The following is a 19,576-nucleotide window of genomic DNA, read 5'->3' on the forward strand; positions in this document are numbered from 1 at the left end:
TGGGACTGAGACTTGGTTCATTACTCTGAACGTTTGTAAGTTGAATGTAAGTTAAATGGATCATGCACGCACCTAGTGCAACAAGAACATGAGGCAGTTTTGCGACGGAGCCATACTATTTTTGCTTGTGGGCATTTGAAGTCCCCTGGCAGGAGTATCTATGACATGGTGTAAATAAAAAAAAGCTCAATGAAGAACCCTGATGCAGAGCTAGACCTGGGTGTAGAAGCCATAGGATCACCTAAAACTTGTTCACCAGCTTTTGATTCTTTTACACCTACAATGTTTTGAAAAACTAAAAGCAGCACTTACTATTCGTGATCACCATCTATCAACATATTGGGTGATGCTTTTCACACTATTTGAACTTGTATGCTAGCTCTATTTTCTCTGGAAAAAAAAATAATAAATTCAAAACATTTGTCTTAACAAAAAGTTTGTTGCTGAAAAGTTCATAAGTCGGGAACAACTATTTGTTATGAATACAGATAAGTAAAAATACTGATGACACCCCTATGTATAAGCATCACCCTAATTAATTATTCTACACCTGTAATTTCATTCATTCAATTTCCATTTTCATACTTCAAAATATCAATTCAGAAAACTCTATCCATGACAGTAAGTTTCTCTCAGTTTTTATGACCTCAGTCTTGGTTTTTGCAGCATACAGACCATTGTAAATAAAAGAAATGTAGTCTACAGCGATGTACTGTTTGTGCATGTATTGATGAAGCCTTTTGATAGACTTTGACATTTCAGAACATTTACTTGTAAAGTCATGTCACTGGAGAAATGTTTGAAATTAAAGGTGCAAATAAGACAGTGATGTGTGAAGAATGCTGCTTTAAACCGGCAAAACTAACTCTAGCAGATCTCTGCAAACTGGTGTCAGAGAAGACATAATAGATAAGACATGAAAGAACAAGACACTAAAAATCAAAGAATATTTTTTCATTTAGTTACCATATTGTGAATTAAACACAATGGAGGAAAAAAAGACTAAAGGTATGATGGTCAACCCTAAGGTTCCTTCTGCCAAACACAATAATATACAACATGTTACACATATATGTTAACATAAGGTCAAAGGGCTCCTCTGGATCCAACTCAAGTAAAGACTAATCCATGTAGAAAGCAGCACACTTTGGTATGAAGCCATCTAAATGTATGACCAAAGCAGAAGATAAGGACTAACCTTATCCATTAAAATGTTTTTAAAAACTTTGTTAAAAAGGCAGACAATATGGAAAAAGCTAAGGCAACAAACTGCTGGAAATCATATACAATACAGCTATAACAGGCCACTGTTTAAATGATTTTAAACTTGGATGCAACTGCTAGGGAATTCTAAATATTTACAATATGAATATCTAAAACTCCCAGTTTAACTCAGACATTCTTAACCTTTTCTAGGCCACAGAACCCTTTAGGGATCTGATGAAAGCTAATGAACCCTTCCTAGAAAAATGTCCACAAACTGAGAAAATAATGCAATTTTTGGCACTGAATATTGATCCTTCACAAAGAATTAGGTCATATACAGTAACAGCATATGATACTTTTATTTTCGACCTTCATTTAGTTATTTTCAAAGTAAGCCTTACATTGACAGGCTCTGTGAAGCCCATCCACAGACCTAGAAGGGGTCTACTGTCCCTAAGGTTGTCCCCACTGATTAAGTATCATTGACAACGGTTTTGTGTTTAACAGCCAATAAAGTACATCTATGAAATGTTCATATACTGTCTGCATTCTAGGATGCTGCCCTGCAAAGAATTATCCAATATGCAGGATATTTAAAAAAGTAGATCTAAAACTTTTCCTCATCGCAAAAACAGACTGAAAGCTGCAAAGACTGTCTCCGGTGCACCAGCGGGGGCTGGAGCATGCGATCTGGGGCAGCTCTCGGATCCTACATGCTTCTGTAATGAGAGGATACTTCAAAGCACTGGCTGCCCACAGCTGAACCCGATGAGCAGCACATGAATAGTTCACAAAGTGACCTCGGTAGGAGAAGGCGGTCCTACTCATAGGGAAGACAAGTAGGAATAAGAACATGGAGGAAACTGTCCACAAATTGCACAGGAGAAGAGAGGTGCAGTTTGTTTTTCTTTTGATGCCTCAAATGAATCAAATGTGAAGCTACTTGATGGCAAAGCATGCAGTGGACGCTGAAATGCGTTCATGCACAAAGAGGGAAAGGACTTGGTTAAATCTAGTGAAAATGGAAATATGAAATGCTTCACTGCGTCTTGTGGAGGCATCAGGCTGTGTGGATACCACAGTCCACATGGGGGGGGGAAGCCGGTTGCAGAATCTTGAATCAGAGGCCTTATTTACAGGATTACCCAAGGCCCTTGCGGTTGCTAGGCTCAGCCAAAAACATATGTTCCATCATCTCCTGGTACGCTTACAAACACACTAGGCTCAGCGTGACGTGGTGGAGAGGAAAGCATTTTTGTCTGGTCACATTTTTCAGTTCAATGGACACAGACATTTATTCAAGGGTGGTATTTTTCTATTTTATGTCTTATCTTTTACCTTTATTATTAAAAAAAACAATAATTTTGAATTTCCATTTTACAGAACAATATCAATTTCTTAAAGATATACAGGCTTCCATTCATATCATATTTTTGAGATTACTTAATCTCAATGAGTCATCATGAGCCAGAGCCTGTCCCAGAATACATAATAACAAGGCTCTCTTCACAAAAGCATAATAATAGTATGAGAATTGAACTCAACGTATGCAGTTTTTCCCTCACATTACAAAGGTAATCCGTTCCTAAGAAAACCTTGGAAACTATCACATCAATAGTTGACATTAGTTACCATAACACAACATAACAAGGCACTTTCCCTTCATAATTAATCCATAATACAACGTGTGGGTTTCCTCTGGATGCCCCAACTTCCCCCACAGCCCAAAGACATACCTTCCAGGTGACTTTAAATTGTTTGTAGTGTGTGTTACACTGCCCTGCTGCTGACATCAGATATAAAGTAATAACTGTGTCTAATCCTTATCACCACAAAAAGGTTATGGGACATGCTATAATAAATTTGCTCTTATACAATTAATAAAATATAAACATGTTTATGAAAATATATTGTATGTTACTTATAAATATAAAATAGAAACTGTAAAAAATGCCATCATACACATAATAAATATACATATAAATTTACTATTCATGAGTCAGTATGTTCACATCAGTTTCCTTGCACAGTCCAAAGACTGATGCCTGTGTGTGTGTGTGTGTGTGTGTCTGCTAAATTAACAATGTACCTGGGACCAAAAGAAGCATCTGAAACAACCAGACACCACAGAAACAACGTGCATATCTATACCCATGATAAATGAAGCAAATAAAAAAAGACCTATACAATAACATATATATACACTAGACCTAAATATAGTAAAATTCTGTAAATTGTATCTGTATGCTGTTATTTATTGTTTTATACACAAAAGAACAGCTGTAGAAATGATAGTACAGAAACCATATATCTACACTCGCCACTAAATTGTTTTTAACCGAAAAGACTTAAATTAAGCACACCAGAAGTGTCTTCTGTCCACTCTGAAACCTTACTTCAGATATTTGAGAGGATATTTGTCAAGCAGTCAGCCAAACAACTTAGTTTGACAATGTGACAGCTGCACATCACAAAACTTTTAAAATTAAACCCCGTGTAGTGTAAATATGTGCAGATGACCTCGTGGCTGCCCTGGATGAAACAAACAAAGACTACAAGACAGCAAAGAGACAGCAGGGCTGTGTGCTTATTTTCACACAATCCCCACAGGTTTACAAAACAAAGGTGGTCACCATCAAGCTGTAACAAAAGGCTCAGCTCCAAATCAGCTCCTTCTCTTTTTTCCTGTCTGTCAGCTCTCTTGGTCTTTACAGAAAGGGACTCTGCCATTATTTTAATTGTAAGTCACAAAACTTCAGATGACAATCAGCCTGGTTCCACAAACTATAATCAGTGTACAAGCTGAGAAGAATGTAATATGCCATTTAGATATCCACTTCACACTTAAAAATAATAAATATGGCCTTCAAATATTAATATATACAACAGAAATATTGCACAGCTTATTGAGGTTCCTATGAGTTCAATTCATTCACAAAGCAACAGCTTATAATGAATATAATGAATTAATACATACATGAATTAAACTGCGATAAAATTAATCTGATTTGACAGATCTATTTAATATGTGACTATCCTACCTTCATTGTCATCCTTATCAGGCTTGGCGTTGTCCTCCTTCCTCTGTTTGATGGCCAGTAGCTCCTTCTTCAGCTGGCGAGCCTCTCTGCGTAGTTCTTCGCTAAGGGCAGAGCGACACAAAACACCATCAGGCCGATAGAGGGGAAGCCAGAGCAATGCACGAATGGTAACAGCAGAGTTTCGTTTTGCTGCAAAACACATCATTTCACTTGTGAGAAAATTAACTGAAAGCCATTTCTGAAAAGAAGAATTTTTAAAAAAAAAAAAAAAAAAAAAAAAACATTGAGAGAATCCACAGATATAGACATGAAAAAACTGTTCTTTCATAAAACTTCCTAGCAAGTATTCATCAGCGACTACCTGCGCTGCAGTAACAGACACCAGTCATAAACACACTTACATCTAAACTTGCATCCTATAGTGGCTGAAAACACCCTTTGGGCTACTGAAAGGAGCACAATCCGTCATCGTGTAGCCATCTTCTCATCAGCCAGGCTGAGAGCAGCCTGGAGAAGGATAAGCTATCTCATCCCATGGCTCCAGGGCTTCCTGCAGTTTCCAGTACTGATGGAGTCAACAAAGGAATGCAATCAGGCTTTCTGCAGCCTCTTTGGTTCGGCATCCCCTTTTCACCTTTTGTATGTTTGTGTTAGAGGTACTTACACTTAGTGACTTAAAATGTTAACCTACTTATACAGCTGGGTAATTCTTAACAGAGCAATTCAAGGAAAGTATATCACTCCAGGGTACTACAATAGGAGGTAGGATTCTAACCCTGGTCCTTCAAAGGCAAAGTGGCAACTCTACTACGCTGCCCCAGTTTGTCATCGAAACACCTTCTTTAACAGCGGCACCCTTAAAAAAGTCTTCAAACACTCAAAATGTCATTTTCCCCTCCCTCGTTAATTTCTTAAGGAATAGAGATGTGATGTTTTTCTATTCAGACCATTCAAAGTGTCCTTGGTGTTAACTGTAAGCAAACAGGGTTGCAGCCAAGTCGGAAACTTTGATCACTTTGTGGCAGACATGTGGTTTCTGGACAAAAGGTAATCGAGCTGACAACTTCCCTCTAGTCTCACTCCAACCACTTTTTCTTGATGATGACACACTACTGTATGCTCTTACTCCTTAAGTTCATGAACACACTGCACTTCTAAGCAGTTTGATTACAACTGTACCAGAGCATGATCAGAACAACTTACAAGAAAACCTTTGAGATGTGTTGAACAACATGGAATAGCCATTGCTCCAAACACCTTGTCTTGAGATAATTTTTGATGAGAGCTGTCAGAAATTCCATTCATGTCAGAAACAATTAAAACTGAGCAAAACTTTTTTTCTTCCAAATAAAAATGAGTGGGGCTCTAGTAGTATTCTCTGTGGCTTCCAGACCATCTAGGCCTTCTGCCACCATGAAAAAGGATGGCTCATAAAAACTTCCAGTTTAGAAAATTGAACATCTTTTATGGGTATAAAGTTATGGATCCTTAATCTAGTAGTGTCACCATCACTCTGAACAAATTCTAAAAATCTTCCTCCCTTGCCCTTATCATATACAGATGCTTGTCGGTCCTGTTTGTCACTATCGATCATTATCAAACTCTTCCTTGTTTGTTAATGAAACCCTTAGAAACTGGCTTTTTATCCATGCAGACAGTCCAACTTATGTTCTCAGTTCAGAGTGTCTGCTCTCCTTTGGTTTGGCAATTTGTGGTTATATATTCGCACCTCTGGCTATGAGCATTTATTTCAAAAGCAATGTAAGCCCCTCCAAATGGTCTGCTTTTGATATACCTCTTACTATAGTTATTTCTGACTTCTGCTCTCTCTTGTAAAATGCAACAGCAAAGTATGTTAAGATACACTCACCAATATTTTAATTTTATGGAGGAAGTGGACCTAGGATTATAGATTCTATTTAAGGACCCTCCAGCCAGAGTGAGCGCGCACACACACACGCACGCACGCACGCACGCACACACACGCCTACAACCGTTTGTCCCGAGTGGGGTCACAGCAAACCGGAGCCTAACCTGGCAACACAGGGCGTAAGGTTGGAGGGGACACACCCTGGACAGGACACCAGTCCATCGCAAGGCACCCCAAGCAGGACTTGAACCCCAGACCCACCACAGTGCAGGCCCCGGGGCCAAACCCACTGCACCCACTCGTGCCAGAATAGATGTTAAAATAATGATGCAAAAATATCAAACATGATGATGACTTCTAAGTTTTACTAAAACACTGAAATTATTTTAGAAATTTCTATATAGTTGTAAAGTTGCACACAACTTCTTAGAGCAATCTTAGTGATTACACATACATACTTTACAATTATTTACAAAATTTATACAGCCAGGTAATTTTACTGCAGGAGTTTAGGGTAAGTACCTTGCTGAAGGAGAGATTCAAACTTGCAACCTTTGGGTCCAAAGGCAGCAGCTCTAACCACTACGCTACCAGCTTTCCCGTTTAGGAAACTGGGAAAGGCATTTGACGATTACGGATTTTTATCAGCTCCGTTACACCCCTAGTGATTACAGCAATTGTGGAGAACTTTCTTTGGTAATTCTACAGCACATCACAAGCTTATGGTGAATAGCTCTTTTTTTTTTTTCAAAGCATGGGCACAATGGAGAAGTGAGCCATTACCCCCGTCTCAGAAATCAGCTTGCTTTATCTTCTGCCCTTTATCAGGATCTCGTTGGCTACGTGTGTTGAGAAAGCAGGCAAGATCAACACCGGCACATTAGCCAGACCAGAATGGAAGCCCTACACAGTTTCTTCCTCACAAATACATTTCTGAAACAGCAGAAAGGGGCTTCAATAAATTTACAACTGGGATTTTTAAATTGTGATGCAGACGTGCATTTTAAACATGCACTACAGAGCATATGCCTTTCGTCCCCGTTACCCCAAAATACACTGAGATATCAGCAACACAGTGATCAGCAACGTATTAGGACAATTAAAAAGCCTCCAGTCTTCACATACTTATACACATACTGGGGTGGTAGCCCTTTTCCTCTTCCCAGTCACAGGGCTGCTTTCTTTGTAACGCCACTAGTCTCAGAATCAACAATTGATGCTATCCCCAGCACCATGAATAACCCCTCAAAGAGCTGAGAAAGTGGACCACTCGGCACACTGGTGCAGACTTCCTGGAAGTGAAGGCCATAGTTGGCACCATGCCACACATCCCCCACCACAAGTCAAAAGGGAGGTCTTGCTATGGATTGCCAGCGATTCATGTCTTCCATCGTAACTTTCCACGTGGCCACAGTCGGTGCCAATCGCAGAGCAGGTATCTCACACTGGGAAAAACAATAATATTTTTATATACGGGACGACGGCTCTGTTTTGATCCCAGCTACTCATGCTGCCTCCACAGAGCACAGGTAAGCTGTGGAGCCCGGGCTGCGATCCCAGAAACACGTGAAGCATCTCACGCTGAAACAATGGCTGCCTTTGTTCCTACACATCTGCTTCTCTGAACTACCACAAGCCCCCCCCTTCCCCACCTCAACCTGCACCCTTAATTTTTCCCCCTCTGTTCCCCATGTGCCTGCAGAAATGTGTGGGAATCTGAGACGCTTAACAGGGGGAAACAATTCAGGATGTATGATCTACCATGATCTGCATTGAAAGGACAAACAAAGCAGGAATCAATTCCCAAAAAAGGTCCTCTGTTGTGATCTTCTGAAAGTATTGTAAATACCTCAGAAATACCTCTACTTTGTTTGCGAACTCATGCTCATTCTAGCTATCTATACTTCCTTGGCTGTTCAAGACTGACTGGGGGATGGGGGTACAACTGCCCACAATCCCTGTTTCCCAACTCCAGAGTCCCAGACAGCAGATCCCCCAGTGCTCCAGGGAGACATACAACTCTGCTCTCAGTCGCAACATCAATTGTCATGGGAGAAGGAAGCCTGTGTTTACTCCCTCATCCCAGGGCTCTGATGGTCTTCTCATTTCCTGTGGGGTCTTGTTTGTTTTGGAAAGAGTTGCTGGGTTGATGGAGGTGTGGGGAGGTGGACCAGGTCAACCAAGTTGTGGTAGGGGGTGGCAACTGGGTCACGGCAGTGTTTAAGAAGGCATCCTTTCGCTTTACACTACCTGTTGTACATTAAAGTGCATTCATCTCACTCCAGAGCACTGTAGAAGAGCTTATAACCAAAAAATAAAAATAAATTTAAAAAAAAAAAAAAAAATCACATTTGTGCTGTGTGGTTTTTAGTTATTTCAAGCAGCTGCACAGATATGCTAAACATAGTTCTTTGTTATTTGTAGCATGCTGGCATGTTAATTCCCCTGCCCTTATTTCTCCAGTGAATAAAATCAAGTATTGCTAAGGACAGGTTAATGAACCGCACCGGGTCTATGACTATCCCACTGGTCACATTCCAAGTGTCAACACTGATCAAGTGTTCATTAAAATGACCCAATGTTCTGTATGTACAACACTAAATAGTTTGGGTTAACCCCTAAATCAATTTTCTCAGCAATGTTGAGAGCAAGAATGCAGTGGCCAGGTTAGTGCATTTTCTGTGAAACTAAAAGTAAGGTTTTCAACATTTTTAAGACCTGTGAAGTGGTGCCAATTATCCTCTCTTATCCCCCTGACATTTCCAACTGAACTATTCTTTATGTGGACAGTAATCACCATGAAAAGTGATTTGGTAGCAGGAAAATACAGAAATTAAAATATGGCAGAATGTTCACCCTACTGAAATGGTAAGAGCAATATTTAATCTAACACTGGACATTCAGAAAAACCTGGATTAAAGTGTACTTTGCTGAAAGACAATGTCCCTATTTACTGTTTCCAAGCAACACTTTAAATATTATTAACCTTTAGTTAAACATTAGCACCAATTAAGAGTAATGATACTATAACAGAAGCAGAGAGTCAGAGTGGGGCCCTTCAGTTTGCAACATGTTCACCCCACCAGGGCTCTACCCACCACACTTTAACAGTAACTAATACTAATTTGTATCCATCCATTATCAATAACCTCTTGCTTAGTGCAGTGCTGTAGTAGTGTACAGCCTATCCTGGAAGCACAAGACACGATAGACCAGTCCACACATGTCAGTCATGGACACACACCCACTCATAGACTAAATTTATTCATTTAGCTGATGGTTTCCTCCAAAGCAACTGACAATGGTAATCTACCTACAATTATTTACCCATTTATATAGCTGGGTATTTACTGGAGCAATTTAGGGTTAGTACGTTGCTCAAGGGTACTACTACCAGAGGTGAGATTTGAACCTGCAACCTAACGGTCCAAAGGTAACAGCTCTAACCACTCCACTACCAGCTGTCATACATGCACAATTTGGACAATTTAGAGTGAGCAAACATGATGAGAACATGTAAACTTCACACAGACTGTACTGAATTCAACCACAGAGAACAGGAAGTATAAGTACCAGCATGATCTAGTACACTACAATGCCACTCATATTAATTAGTATTAACATTAAAAGTAGGGTAAAGCTGAGGGCTCTGCAGCTGCTGAACACTGTTGGCATCATCTGTGCACAAAGCAGTCAGTCTAAGTCAACTAGGGTCTCTCTGCAAAGTTGCCAGAGGTACTGAGCCCCCTATCGCTACCATGGCAACTGCAGTGTGCAAAGAAGGCCAAAGGCCTGTGAGGGAGTGTACAAGAGCAGTGTGCACCATTTGTTCAACGGGTCAGTGGGCATTCAAAGCTACAATTAAAATATACAATGAGGAAACAAAGTGTCAGATTAATAATTATACAACACAGTGCAACTAATTATGTATTGTTTTCTCTGAACTGTCTCTAATATAACAAAGCACTTTTCAAAATACCAAGAAAGCAGATTTCACAGCCTTTGAATGTAAACAGTCATGATTAATATTTTTCCTCAAAATATCTCAATGACAACACTGCTTTTTTTAAAAATTATTTTGTTTCTTATCAGCTTGTTAAACAGAATGTCTCCAATGTTTCACTCACACCTGATAATAAAAGCAAATGTAACGGATTACCAGACAGAACAACAAACCAACTCTTACTGCAACTCATCTGCTTTATGAAGGAAGAGTTAAAGCACAATATTTTTAAAACACAAATTCCAAGGTGTGCTGCAGGTCCAAAAAATGTGAGGTATCTATTAGTGATGGAAACAGAAAGAAAGAAAGAAAGAAAGAAAGAAAGAAAGAAAAAGAAAAACCCAGCTCAGAAAATAGAGTATCCTTGTTTTACAGATGGATCCCAGTCTTTCAAAATGTATTAATGACAGTGTGCTTTGAAGAGAGGCCAGAATGCCCACTGTAACTCTAACTATCACTCTCTTTCTCTCTGATCAGTTAGCCAGGAGCACTGACATACCCGCAAACACAATCAGAGGCATTCAACAGGTCCCCTCTGCTGGTCTGGTTGGGACAGCCCGCCTGCAGCTTGGGTGTAAGGAGAGCATTTCAGCCATCACAGTGGATGCAGCATGGCTGCAAAGAGGGCTGGATGCCTTTCGTGGATGTCAAAGAATCTTCAGACAGTAGGAAAGAAAAAAGTAGGATATTCATCATTTGCAGCTTTTGGAGGTTGCCAATGATTGTCGCTCACTCGGACAATTCAAATAAGCGAAAGCCAGGGAGCTCTGGATGATTTACTTTTCATAAAGAAGGCATATGAAGTGTCTGGCCATAGACCAACCTTTCTCATGGAAGCTGGACTTTTAACACCCTCCCATCTGGAGGGCTTCAAAAACAACCCACAGGAACTCAGCCATTAGTGTACTTTCATTATATTCTTATAAGCTGACAGAGAATATATATAATATATATAAAGATTCAAGCCATCAACATGTAAGTCCTACTGGTCATCAGATACCCAGCTGGAATAATAAGTTGCCCACAGGAGGAGACAGATGCCACAGATATCAAGACACCAAATTTCTCACAATGCATGGAGGGTTCCACCCAAAGTCCAGCGCCCTGACACTGTATGATAAGCGAAAAGAGGGGGGCCAAGGGTTAGCGAGCGTCAGAGTCACTATCCAGGATGAAACAAGGAGCATCCAAGAATACATCAGGAAGATGGTCCCTCAGGACAAACCGCTATGCGAGTACCTCAGGCAGCAGAATACAGAGGGTGATGAGGAAGAAGAGGAGACATCGTGGAAGACCAAGCCTCTCCACGGGCTCTACCATCGACAGATAGAGGGAGTGGCTGACATCAAGAAATCCTACCAGTGGCTGGAAAAGGCTGGTCTGAAGGACAGCACAGACACTCTGATCACAGCAGCACAAGAATGGGCTCTAAGCTCCACATCCATAGGGGTCGGGGTTTACCATAGCAGACAGGACCCAAGGTGCAGACTGTGCAAAGATGCCTTGAAACAGTCCAGGACATAGTAGCAAGGTGTAAAATGCATGATGGGACAACGTATACTGAGAGGTATAACCAAGTGGCTGGGATAGTGTACAGAAACATCTGTGGAAAATAAGGACTGGAAGTCCCCAAGTGCAAATGGGAGACACCAAAAAAGGTGGTTAAAAACAGCAGAGCTAAGGTCCTGTAGGACTTCCAAGTTCCAGACAAGTAGTTGCTGGCCAACTAACCAGACATAGTGGTGGTTGACAAGGAAGAGAAGAGGGCAACTGTGATAGATGTAGCAATCCCAAGCGACAGCAATATCAGAAAGAAGGAGCATGAGAAGATCAAGAAGTACCAAGGGCTGAAGGAAGAATTGGAACAGATGTGGAAGGTGAAGTCCAGAGTGGTCCCAGTGGTAAAAGGAACACTTGGGGCTATGACTCCCAGATTGGAAGAGTGGCTCCAGCAGATTTCAGAAACAACATCTGAAGTCTCTGTCCAGAAGAGTGCAGTCCTAGGAACAGCTAAGATACTGCGCAGAACCCTCAAACTCCAAGGCCTCTGGTAGAGAACCCAAGCTTGAGGAAGACACACACATACACACACACCACCCCATGTGGGGGTGAAAAGGAGATATACATATATATAGATAGATAGATAGATAGATAGATAGATAGATAGATAGATAGATAGATAGATACACACACACACACACACACATATATACACATGTATATATTTACATTTATTCATTTAGCAGACAGGTGTCTCCAAAGCAACGTACATCTCATAGAAAATACAATTTGTGCATTACCTTAGTAGAAAGATGTAGCTGCAGTGTGATTCTTATTTACAGTTAGTTTCCCTCACTATATGCACCAGCTTTCATGACACAAGTAGCTGCATAAAACTTATATATATTCCTTGTCAGTTTTTGGGGTTAAGGGCATGACACCAAACTGATCAACCCATCTCAACCACAGACAAGTAAAATTACTTAGGCCACTATTTACTGTTTTAGGCATTTCTCACAAACGACCTAAAGCTAAGATTTTTTTTTTTGTTGCAAACCTGCTGACTCACAAAAACTCCTTGTCCAGTTCAAGTGTTGTCCCACTTGGTAGTTGGGCCAAAATTTGAATTGCTGAGATTCAGACGGTTTACAGTAATAACAAAAACTGCTCATATATAAGACAGATTAAGTCAGGCAGCTGCCAAAATGTATGTGCTGCAGGAGATCAGATAGTAGAGGAACACATTCCCAGTAAAAAGGTGGTTCTTTAAGCCTGTACACAACTGGTTCCTACTGTACATCTACAGCCACCTTCAGTCATCTGTGTCCACTGGGCATTCAGGGTTGTGGGAGCAATGTTCCCACGAGTTGCTTCATGAGCTGCCATATCAGCATATTCTTAGGAGACTTGGAAGGTTATGGGGGCTTATATTAAGTACGGAATAAATCAAATGTTAACCATGTAAAAAACAAGCCCTCCACTAACAATTCTCCTCCAAAAATGCCATAGTTGCTCTTTATGGAGGTTACAGTTCCATGAACCCTGAAAGTATTTGTTTATTTATGATATCTGGTTAATGTCAGCAACAGTCTATTTCGCGGACATCTAGAATCACAATTTTATTTTCTCCAGTTGGATTACAGGAGTGTCAAACTCTGTATATAAAAGGCTGCTGTCTGTTTGCTGGACTCCTTTGTAGTTTTAACAATGACATGTAAGACTCCACTTCCTTAATATGTCTACAATGTAACATTTTCTACATAAATTACTGATATAAGACAGAATAATTTTGTAAACGTTCATGTGGCTGAAATTAAATACTTATTTTCACAACAATGTACCAATTGTGCCAAATAATGTAAATGCACCATTTCTTCCTACCAGGCTTAAAAGAAAAATTATTAAAGCTTGGAAGAATTACGAAAAATTGGTCCCATCGACAATCTTGCAGCACTAGTACCGAAAAAGAATTATGTGTTTTTATTGATTATCACTATCCCTCTGTCCAGTGCAGGCTTGTGGTGGTACAGGGTCTCTTCCATAAAAGAAATGCCACAAATGAGGAAAAGTTAAGAAGCTGTTGTTCTGCAAAGAATCCTGTGTGAAACTACTTTGCTGAGCCAATCTCCAGCACAAATCCCTATGAGGCTCTGGAATCGCTTCCTAAAAGAAGCCCATAGCAGGCCCTACTGAAACCCACAGAGTTACAAACTCAAGCAGAGCCAAATCCCTCCCCCAAAACACACACAAGCAGGAAAGCAGCCAAACACCGGATTATCCCATGAGGTCTTAGTCGCATTGCCCAATGACCTCTGACCTTGTCCTGCAAGATCGTGAGGGTAGCGGATAGTGCCAGCTGACGAGTGACAGGTGCAGCTAATTATCCAACGTGATGTCGAGACCAGGATAAACGTCCCAGGGCACAAAGTCACACTGTCTTGCTGCTATTTGGTGTTCACAAAAAAAAAAAAAAAAAAATAATTGGAAAATACCCAAAAGATGCCCCATGGCATCAAACCCACCATGCCATGAGGAGCCTCTAATTAAAGCCCAACACGGACTTGACTGACTGCTATTTGTTTCGGAGTGTACTTCCCTTGAGTAGCTGGCAGTTTTACAGGCTACTTCAGAACTCCTTCCATGGGAGAGTGGTATGCCTCATTTCCCTCCGTCACAAGAAAGTTCTTCTTTAGTACAGCACAAAGCAACTTGAGACTCTTCATTTAGTCTAGAAAACACAAACTGAGTCCACTTTCTGCTGGAACATCAATAACAAAATATTGACAAAGCAAGTAAATATGAGCTAAAAATCAACTACTGAGAACTCGTCAACCATCCTGAAAGTGAAAACAGCCCATAATGGACTAAGGTAGAGTTAGCGAAAATAGTGTATCAATTTTAAAATATCCACAGATTTGTTTTCTCATAACACAAAAGATATTTGACATTAGTCAGGAGCTAAAAGATCACAACTGCTAAATTATCATCATATTACATTTATCAATTTTATCAAAATTCAAATGCTGAGAAAATAGTGGGTTGTAGTTAAATCAAATGAATGTCATTAAATCTGTTTTTAATGGGCCATTCACTGCTGGAAACCAAAAATAAAAAGACTGGAATTAGGCTTTGTATTTTGTTTGAAAACACAAAAAATAATAGGTGAAAATGTGTGTGCAAGAAAAAAGCGTATGTATGTCTATGAGGTGGACTTGGGTCTGAAGGCAGCCGTCCTGCGGAGGAGAGCAGTGTGAAGCTGTGCAAACACGCCCACACACGTAGACTGCCACCTGGTCTGGCTTGCCATGGCCTTATTGCGCTGAACTGAGCTCTGTAATCTTCACGCTTACACTGCGCCTGCATTCACAAGGCAATCAGGCAAATTTTTAGCCCAGGTCCTGCAGAATATAGCATTTTCAAATAAGGGTAAATAGAATATAAACTGGTGATATCTGCCATTTATAAATGTGAAACTTATGCGAGACTGCTAACAGACCTAAATATGAGCTGATCTGAGAATTACTATTAGGAGTTAGGAGAGACAAAGTAGGATTTTTTTGAATAAAGAGACCATTAGGTATATTGTTCTGAGAGAAAGAAAACCTGACTGTTACAAAATTCCAGTAAATGGTTGGATATTACCCCAGGCATAAAACCACCGATTCTTCTATGATATATTCAACAGCACTGTTAACGCAAGCAGTGCAGTTACCATCTATGTAGTAAAACAGAGATAAAACAACTCCAAGAGTTAACTTCTCTGAAATCAGCTCCCACTGAAATCACATGCGATCAACTGAACTGTCAGAACTGACTGAACTGTACAGATTTGAGCATTAAGACCAAAATACTTGGAAGGAAGGAGCAGCTTCCTAAAGCCATAGCAGTAAGTGGCAATCTCCTTCATTAATAGAGTTATTGGTCTATCCATTGTCATTTCTACTACACCCCATACAACAACATAAATTTAAAAAAACCCAGCAGCTAAAAGGACTTCCCCTATATCACTTATGGTGTGTGGTGCTCTGTCTGTATGTGAATACATTAGCACAATTGAGGATAATTTGTTTTTCTCCAATCACAACAGCGTTAAAGTACAGATGTGGAGCGTGGCGGGTGCAGGGAAGGCCAGGGGCCTGCTGGCAGGAGCAGGGGAGCCGCATCCCAGGGCCATATGGAAGCATTTTATTCCCCCCGTCATGCCCGGCTGGCAGGTTTAGAAGGGAGTCGAGTCGGCCGTGCACACTGCTTCCAGGACCTGCTTCGACACGCAAGTCCCAGCCACTCAACAGGTTTTCCCAACCGCAGTGTGAGAAAGTATATTTTTTTACTTCCTTCTGAGGCTAAAGGTAACAAAAAAAAAAATCATGAAATAACAATAGTTAAAGTAATAATAATAACAATAAGGAGGAGAAGAATTTGTTGCATAGCTTAGGCTTTTATCTGTAGCAGTTTATAGCATCTGAGCCAATTATACTGCTGTGTATTTTCACTGGAGCAATTCAGGCTCAGTATCGAGCTCAAAGGTACTGTAGCAGTACTAGAGAGTGAGCCTTATGAAACAGGCTACAAGTCCTTAACCACTGCACCACCTGTTGCAAATCGCCTCAACTGCAATTGAATTATTGTTCTTTAAATGTTTGTAAATGCTGCATTACCTTTTCACAGATATGCGTGGTTGTGAATTCAGGTAGCTAGGTTTCAGCTGACCAGGGCAACTGCATTTTTGTTAATATCTGATCTACACTTGAAACTGCAGGTGAGCTCTTACTTCAAAGAAGCAAGTTACAGGCTGAGGTCAAAGGAAAACCAGAATTCTCTGCAACCCTTGAAGACCACTACTGGGAATGACCTGGCATACAGATAGGAGGCCTCCAGGGCTTAAGTCCACAAAGCTTGAAAACTTCCTGTCAAATGATGCCTCACTCACACCTGGTATACCAGGTGAAGAGGGTGGTTGTTCAAATGGCATCAATCAAACATTTGAAATCAGAAGTACAACAAAAAGCAACAGAGCCTGTAGGGCTGCAGTTACCCATGAGGTACATCAGGAAGGAAATAACTTTTTTCTTTAAATCACATAAAGAATTATCGGGTAAGATCATGATAATCATGTGGGATTATGTGTCATTAGGTACAAAAGAAATTCAGTAACATCAGTGAGATGTTACTAGGTAACAACACAAAACACTGCTTCAAACAGGTAATGTGAAAAAGCCCAAGACCAAAACATTAATTACATACACTAAATACATTTTTAATCTGTGTCATCTAAATATGGGAAATACTGTTTGTTTTAGGCTTGCATCAGGGCTTGCTTTTAGGTAACAAAGAGCACAGGAGGTCCTTCCACTGTATTTCCTTTGGTAGCCTTAAGCACTAGGGGATCAACACAGAGATGGTCCCCCCCATTCTGTAATATCTTGGGTGTTCTGTCCCACTTCTTTGATAAGACAGAGCCCCTCTGGTGCCCCCACCTCACCTAAGCTCAATCAGATACATCCCAGCATTTCTTTGTTCTTTTCCAGGTGACTAGCCACAAGCACACACAGCACCCTCACCTAAGAGCTCCCAGGGGCCTCTTGCCAAGTAGGAGTGGGAAGGTGATTCCCACAGAAACAATGACCCCCTTTGTCCCAGACCGTCACTCTACCTAGTGGCCTGTCTCTGATATGGGGCCAAGACAAACTGCTGTGTTGGGTTACTGCTCTCATAGCCAAACAATCTGCACTTGTGTTTAATATGCCATGGTGCGCCTGCATACTGCTCAACGTCAATCACACAAAGACAGGACAAAGACTTTGCTCCTTCATTCGTTCCTTCGTTCATTTTAATAAGAAAGGCACATGATTATTATAAACAAAAAACTCGGGTATCAACCTAACTTCGAGATAAACCAAAGCTGCAGAGGCAAGTCTGCCTTGAGATGGTCCAACAAACATCTATAGCCAGAGCCTGAACTAAGAAGATAACCGCTGTGTCCATCCTGAGGGCTGAAGCAGATCACCTGACGTGTTCACTGATGGACTACACTGGTGTAGTTTCTCATCACAAACAAAAACATCTACATGATAAACCTGAAATCTGCTGCAATAACAGCCCTTTACCCATAATGCATCATTTCAAACCAGTAACTGAGTTTATTACATCAAATCCTGTAAACTTCATCTTAAAGCATTTTCCTTTCCAGCTGAAAGACTTCCCATCAAAATAAATGATAAACAACTTTGTATTTTATTATTAGCTAGTATTGAGCTAATAATAAAAGGTCATTATCAAAAGTGATTTGCAATGCCAGACAGACTACAGAAATGCTACTTACAATTATCCACCCACATGAAACATCAATGTAACACACACACACAGACACAGACCAATTCACCCAAAACACGTGAACTATGGGAGGAAAGCCACACAAATACAGGGAAAACATGTAAAACTCCACACGGACTGAGACAGATTCAGCCCAGTCTAGGATCTGCTCTCTACACCATCATCCTGCCCACCGTATTTGGAAAAAGAAATCTTTTTTGAAGCAAAGAACAATCGTAGATGCTGGAAAAGTCCTTCCTTTGTGTGTGTATATATTTTATATATAACATATACTCTGCTTTCAACAGGAAGAACTACGTTATTCAAAATGCGCTTTACCAGTGAGCTGCTGAAAGATGTGTAGTATTAACTAGACGATTTACCACACTGGGCAGCATCCTTCAAGAGGATATTAGAGGGAAGGAAAGGAATAATAATCAAAAGTTAGAACACCACCCCCATCACCCCAACAAGGCACACACACAGCAACAGAACAAATTCCTGTACCATCTCTATCAATCAGCTCCCCAAATTTATCAAGTTCACCAAAAGCGCAGCAACTGCAAATATATCTGAAGACAAAGAGAGAAACTCCAAATATGCAAAAATGTAACCAACAACAGGATCAAGGAAAACGGGACAGCTTTTCAAAATTTCTATGACACTAAGGAAGAACTAACTTACAGACCAATAAAACCAACAGCATTCAAACACATTTCATCAAAAGTTTTTTTTTTTTGCATCTGTTAAAGAATTTTCTTTGCGGTCATTTCAACATTCTGAAAAATATGGTGTATGGCTGGAAGATGGAGACAATGTTGCTCTGGTATGAATCTGATTTATAGAAAGGGTGCAATACAGTTATATGAAATCTAGAAATTAAAACTTGTTAAAAGACAGAAGGTCTGTGGCCTAAAACTTAAAAAAAAGACAACTAAGGAACAAATGGCAGGAGGGGGAAAAAAAAAATAAAAAATTCTGTCACCATCTGAGCCATTCCAGGACTTACCAGCAGCAATACCAGTTATGTGCTCTGCTTTCTCCCCACCCACAAAGGCCCCAGAGCCCTTTCTAGCACTGAAAGTGGAGCAGTTTGGGTGGAGTATCTCGTTCTATTGCTAGTGCAGCACACCAGCCAGGAGCTGATGGGAAGAGGTGGTGAAGGTGACGGGGGTCAACTTGGCAGAACACGGCACCGTTCGCTCCCAAGAAAGCAAGCAAGTCCTGGGCGACCTACTCCATCTCAACTTGTTATCTATGCGGCGCAATCAAAGTTGCTCGCCCTGGCTTCTACACACGCTCCACAGAATCTCAGTTCTCGTTTATAATAGGACATGAAAAGCACATTATCTTAACGACTGCCTGCCAATGGTGAATGTCATTTTCATGTTGGAAATTAGTTTGGGGGAAGCAATTATATTTAACAAAGCTTTCCATTTTTTCTCCCCCAATCTGATAAAGCAAACCTAGCAGTTAAAAGCACCTTAGTCTTCATACAAAAGGGCAGCTTTTATTCATAAATTCTTAAGAGGGCCTCCAGAAACTGGTTTCAAAAGCTGAAGCGATTATGGCAACAGGGTCAGGGAACTCTGTGTACCAGGGTGACAGGTTTAACCTAACATTACAAAGGGATGAAGGATTGTG

The 19,576-nt window shown here is 40.6% G+C and overlaps 1 protein-coding gene across 1 annotated transcript in view; it reads right to left on the minus strand.

The window, feature by feature from the left end:
• cwc27 (CWC27 spliceosome associated cyclophilin) overlaps positions 1-19,576 on the minus strand; it is a 41,566-nt gene that overhangs the window by 13,496 nt on the left and 8,494 nt on the right. Inside the window, exon 11 of the mRNA XM_018744920.2 lies at positions 4,248-4,348. Coding sequence (XP_018600436.1) covers positions 4,248-4,348 — 101 coding nt within the window. The remainder of the gene's footprint in view (positions 1-4,247; positions 4,349-19,576) is intronic.

The sequence above is a fragment of the Scleropages formosus genome, chromosome 6, assembly GCF_900964775.1.
Source record: "Scleropages formosus chromosome 6, fSclFor1.1, whole genome shotgun sequence".
In the NCBI taxonomy this organism is placed as follows: domain Eukaryota; kingdom Metazoa; phylum Chordata; class Actinopteri; order Osteoglossiformes; family Osteoglossidae; genus Scleropages; species Scleropages formosus.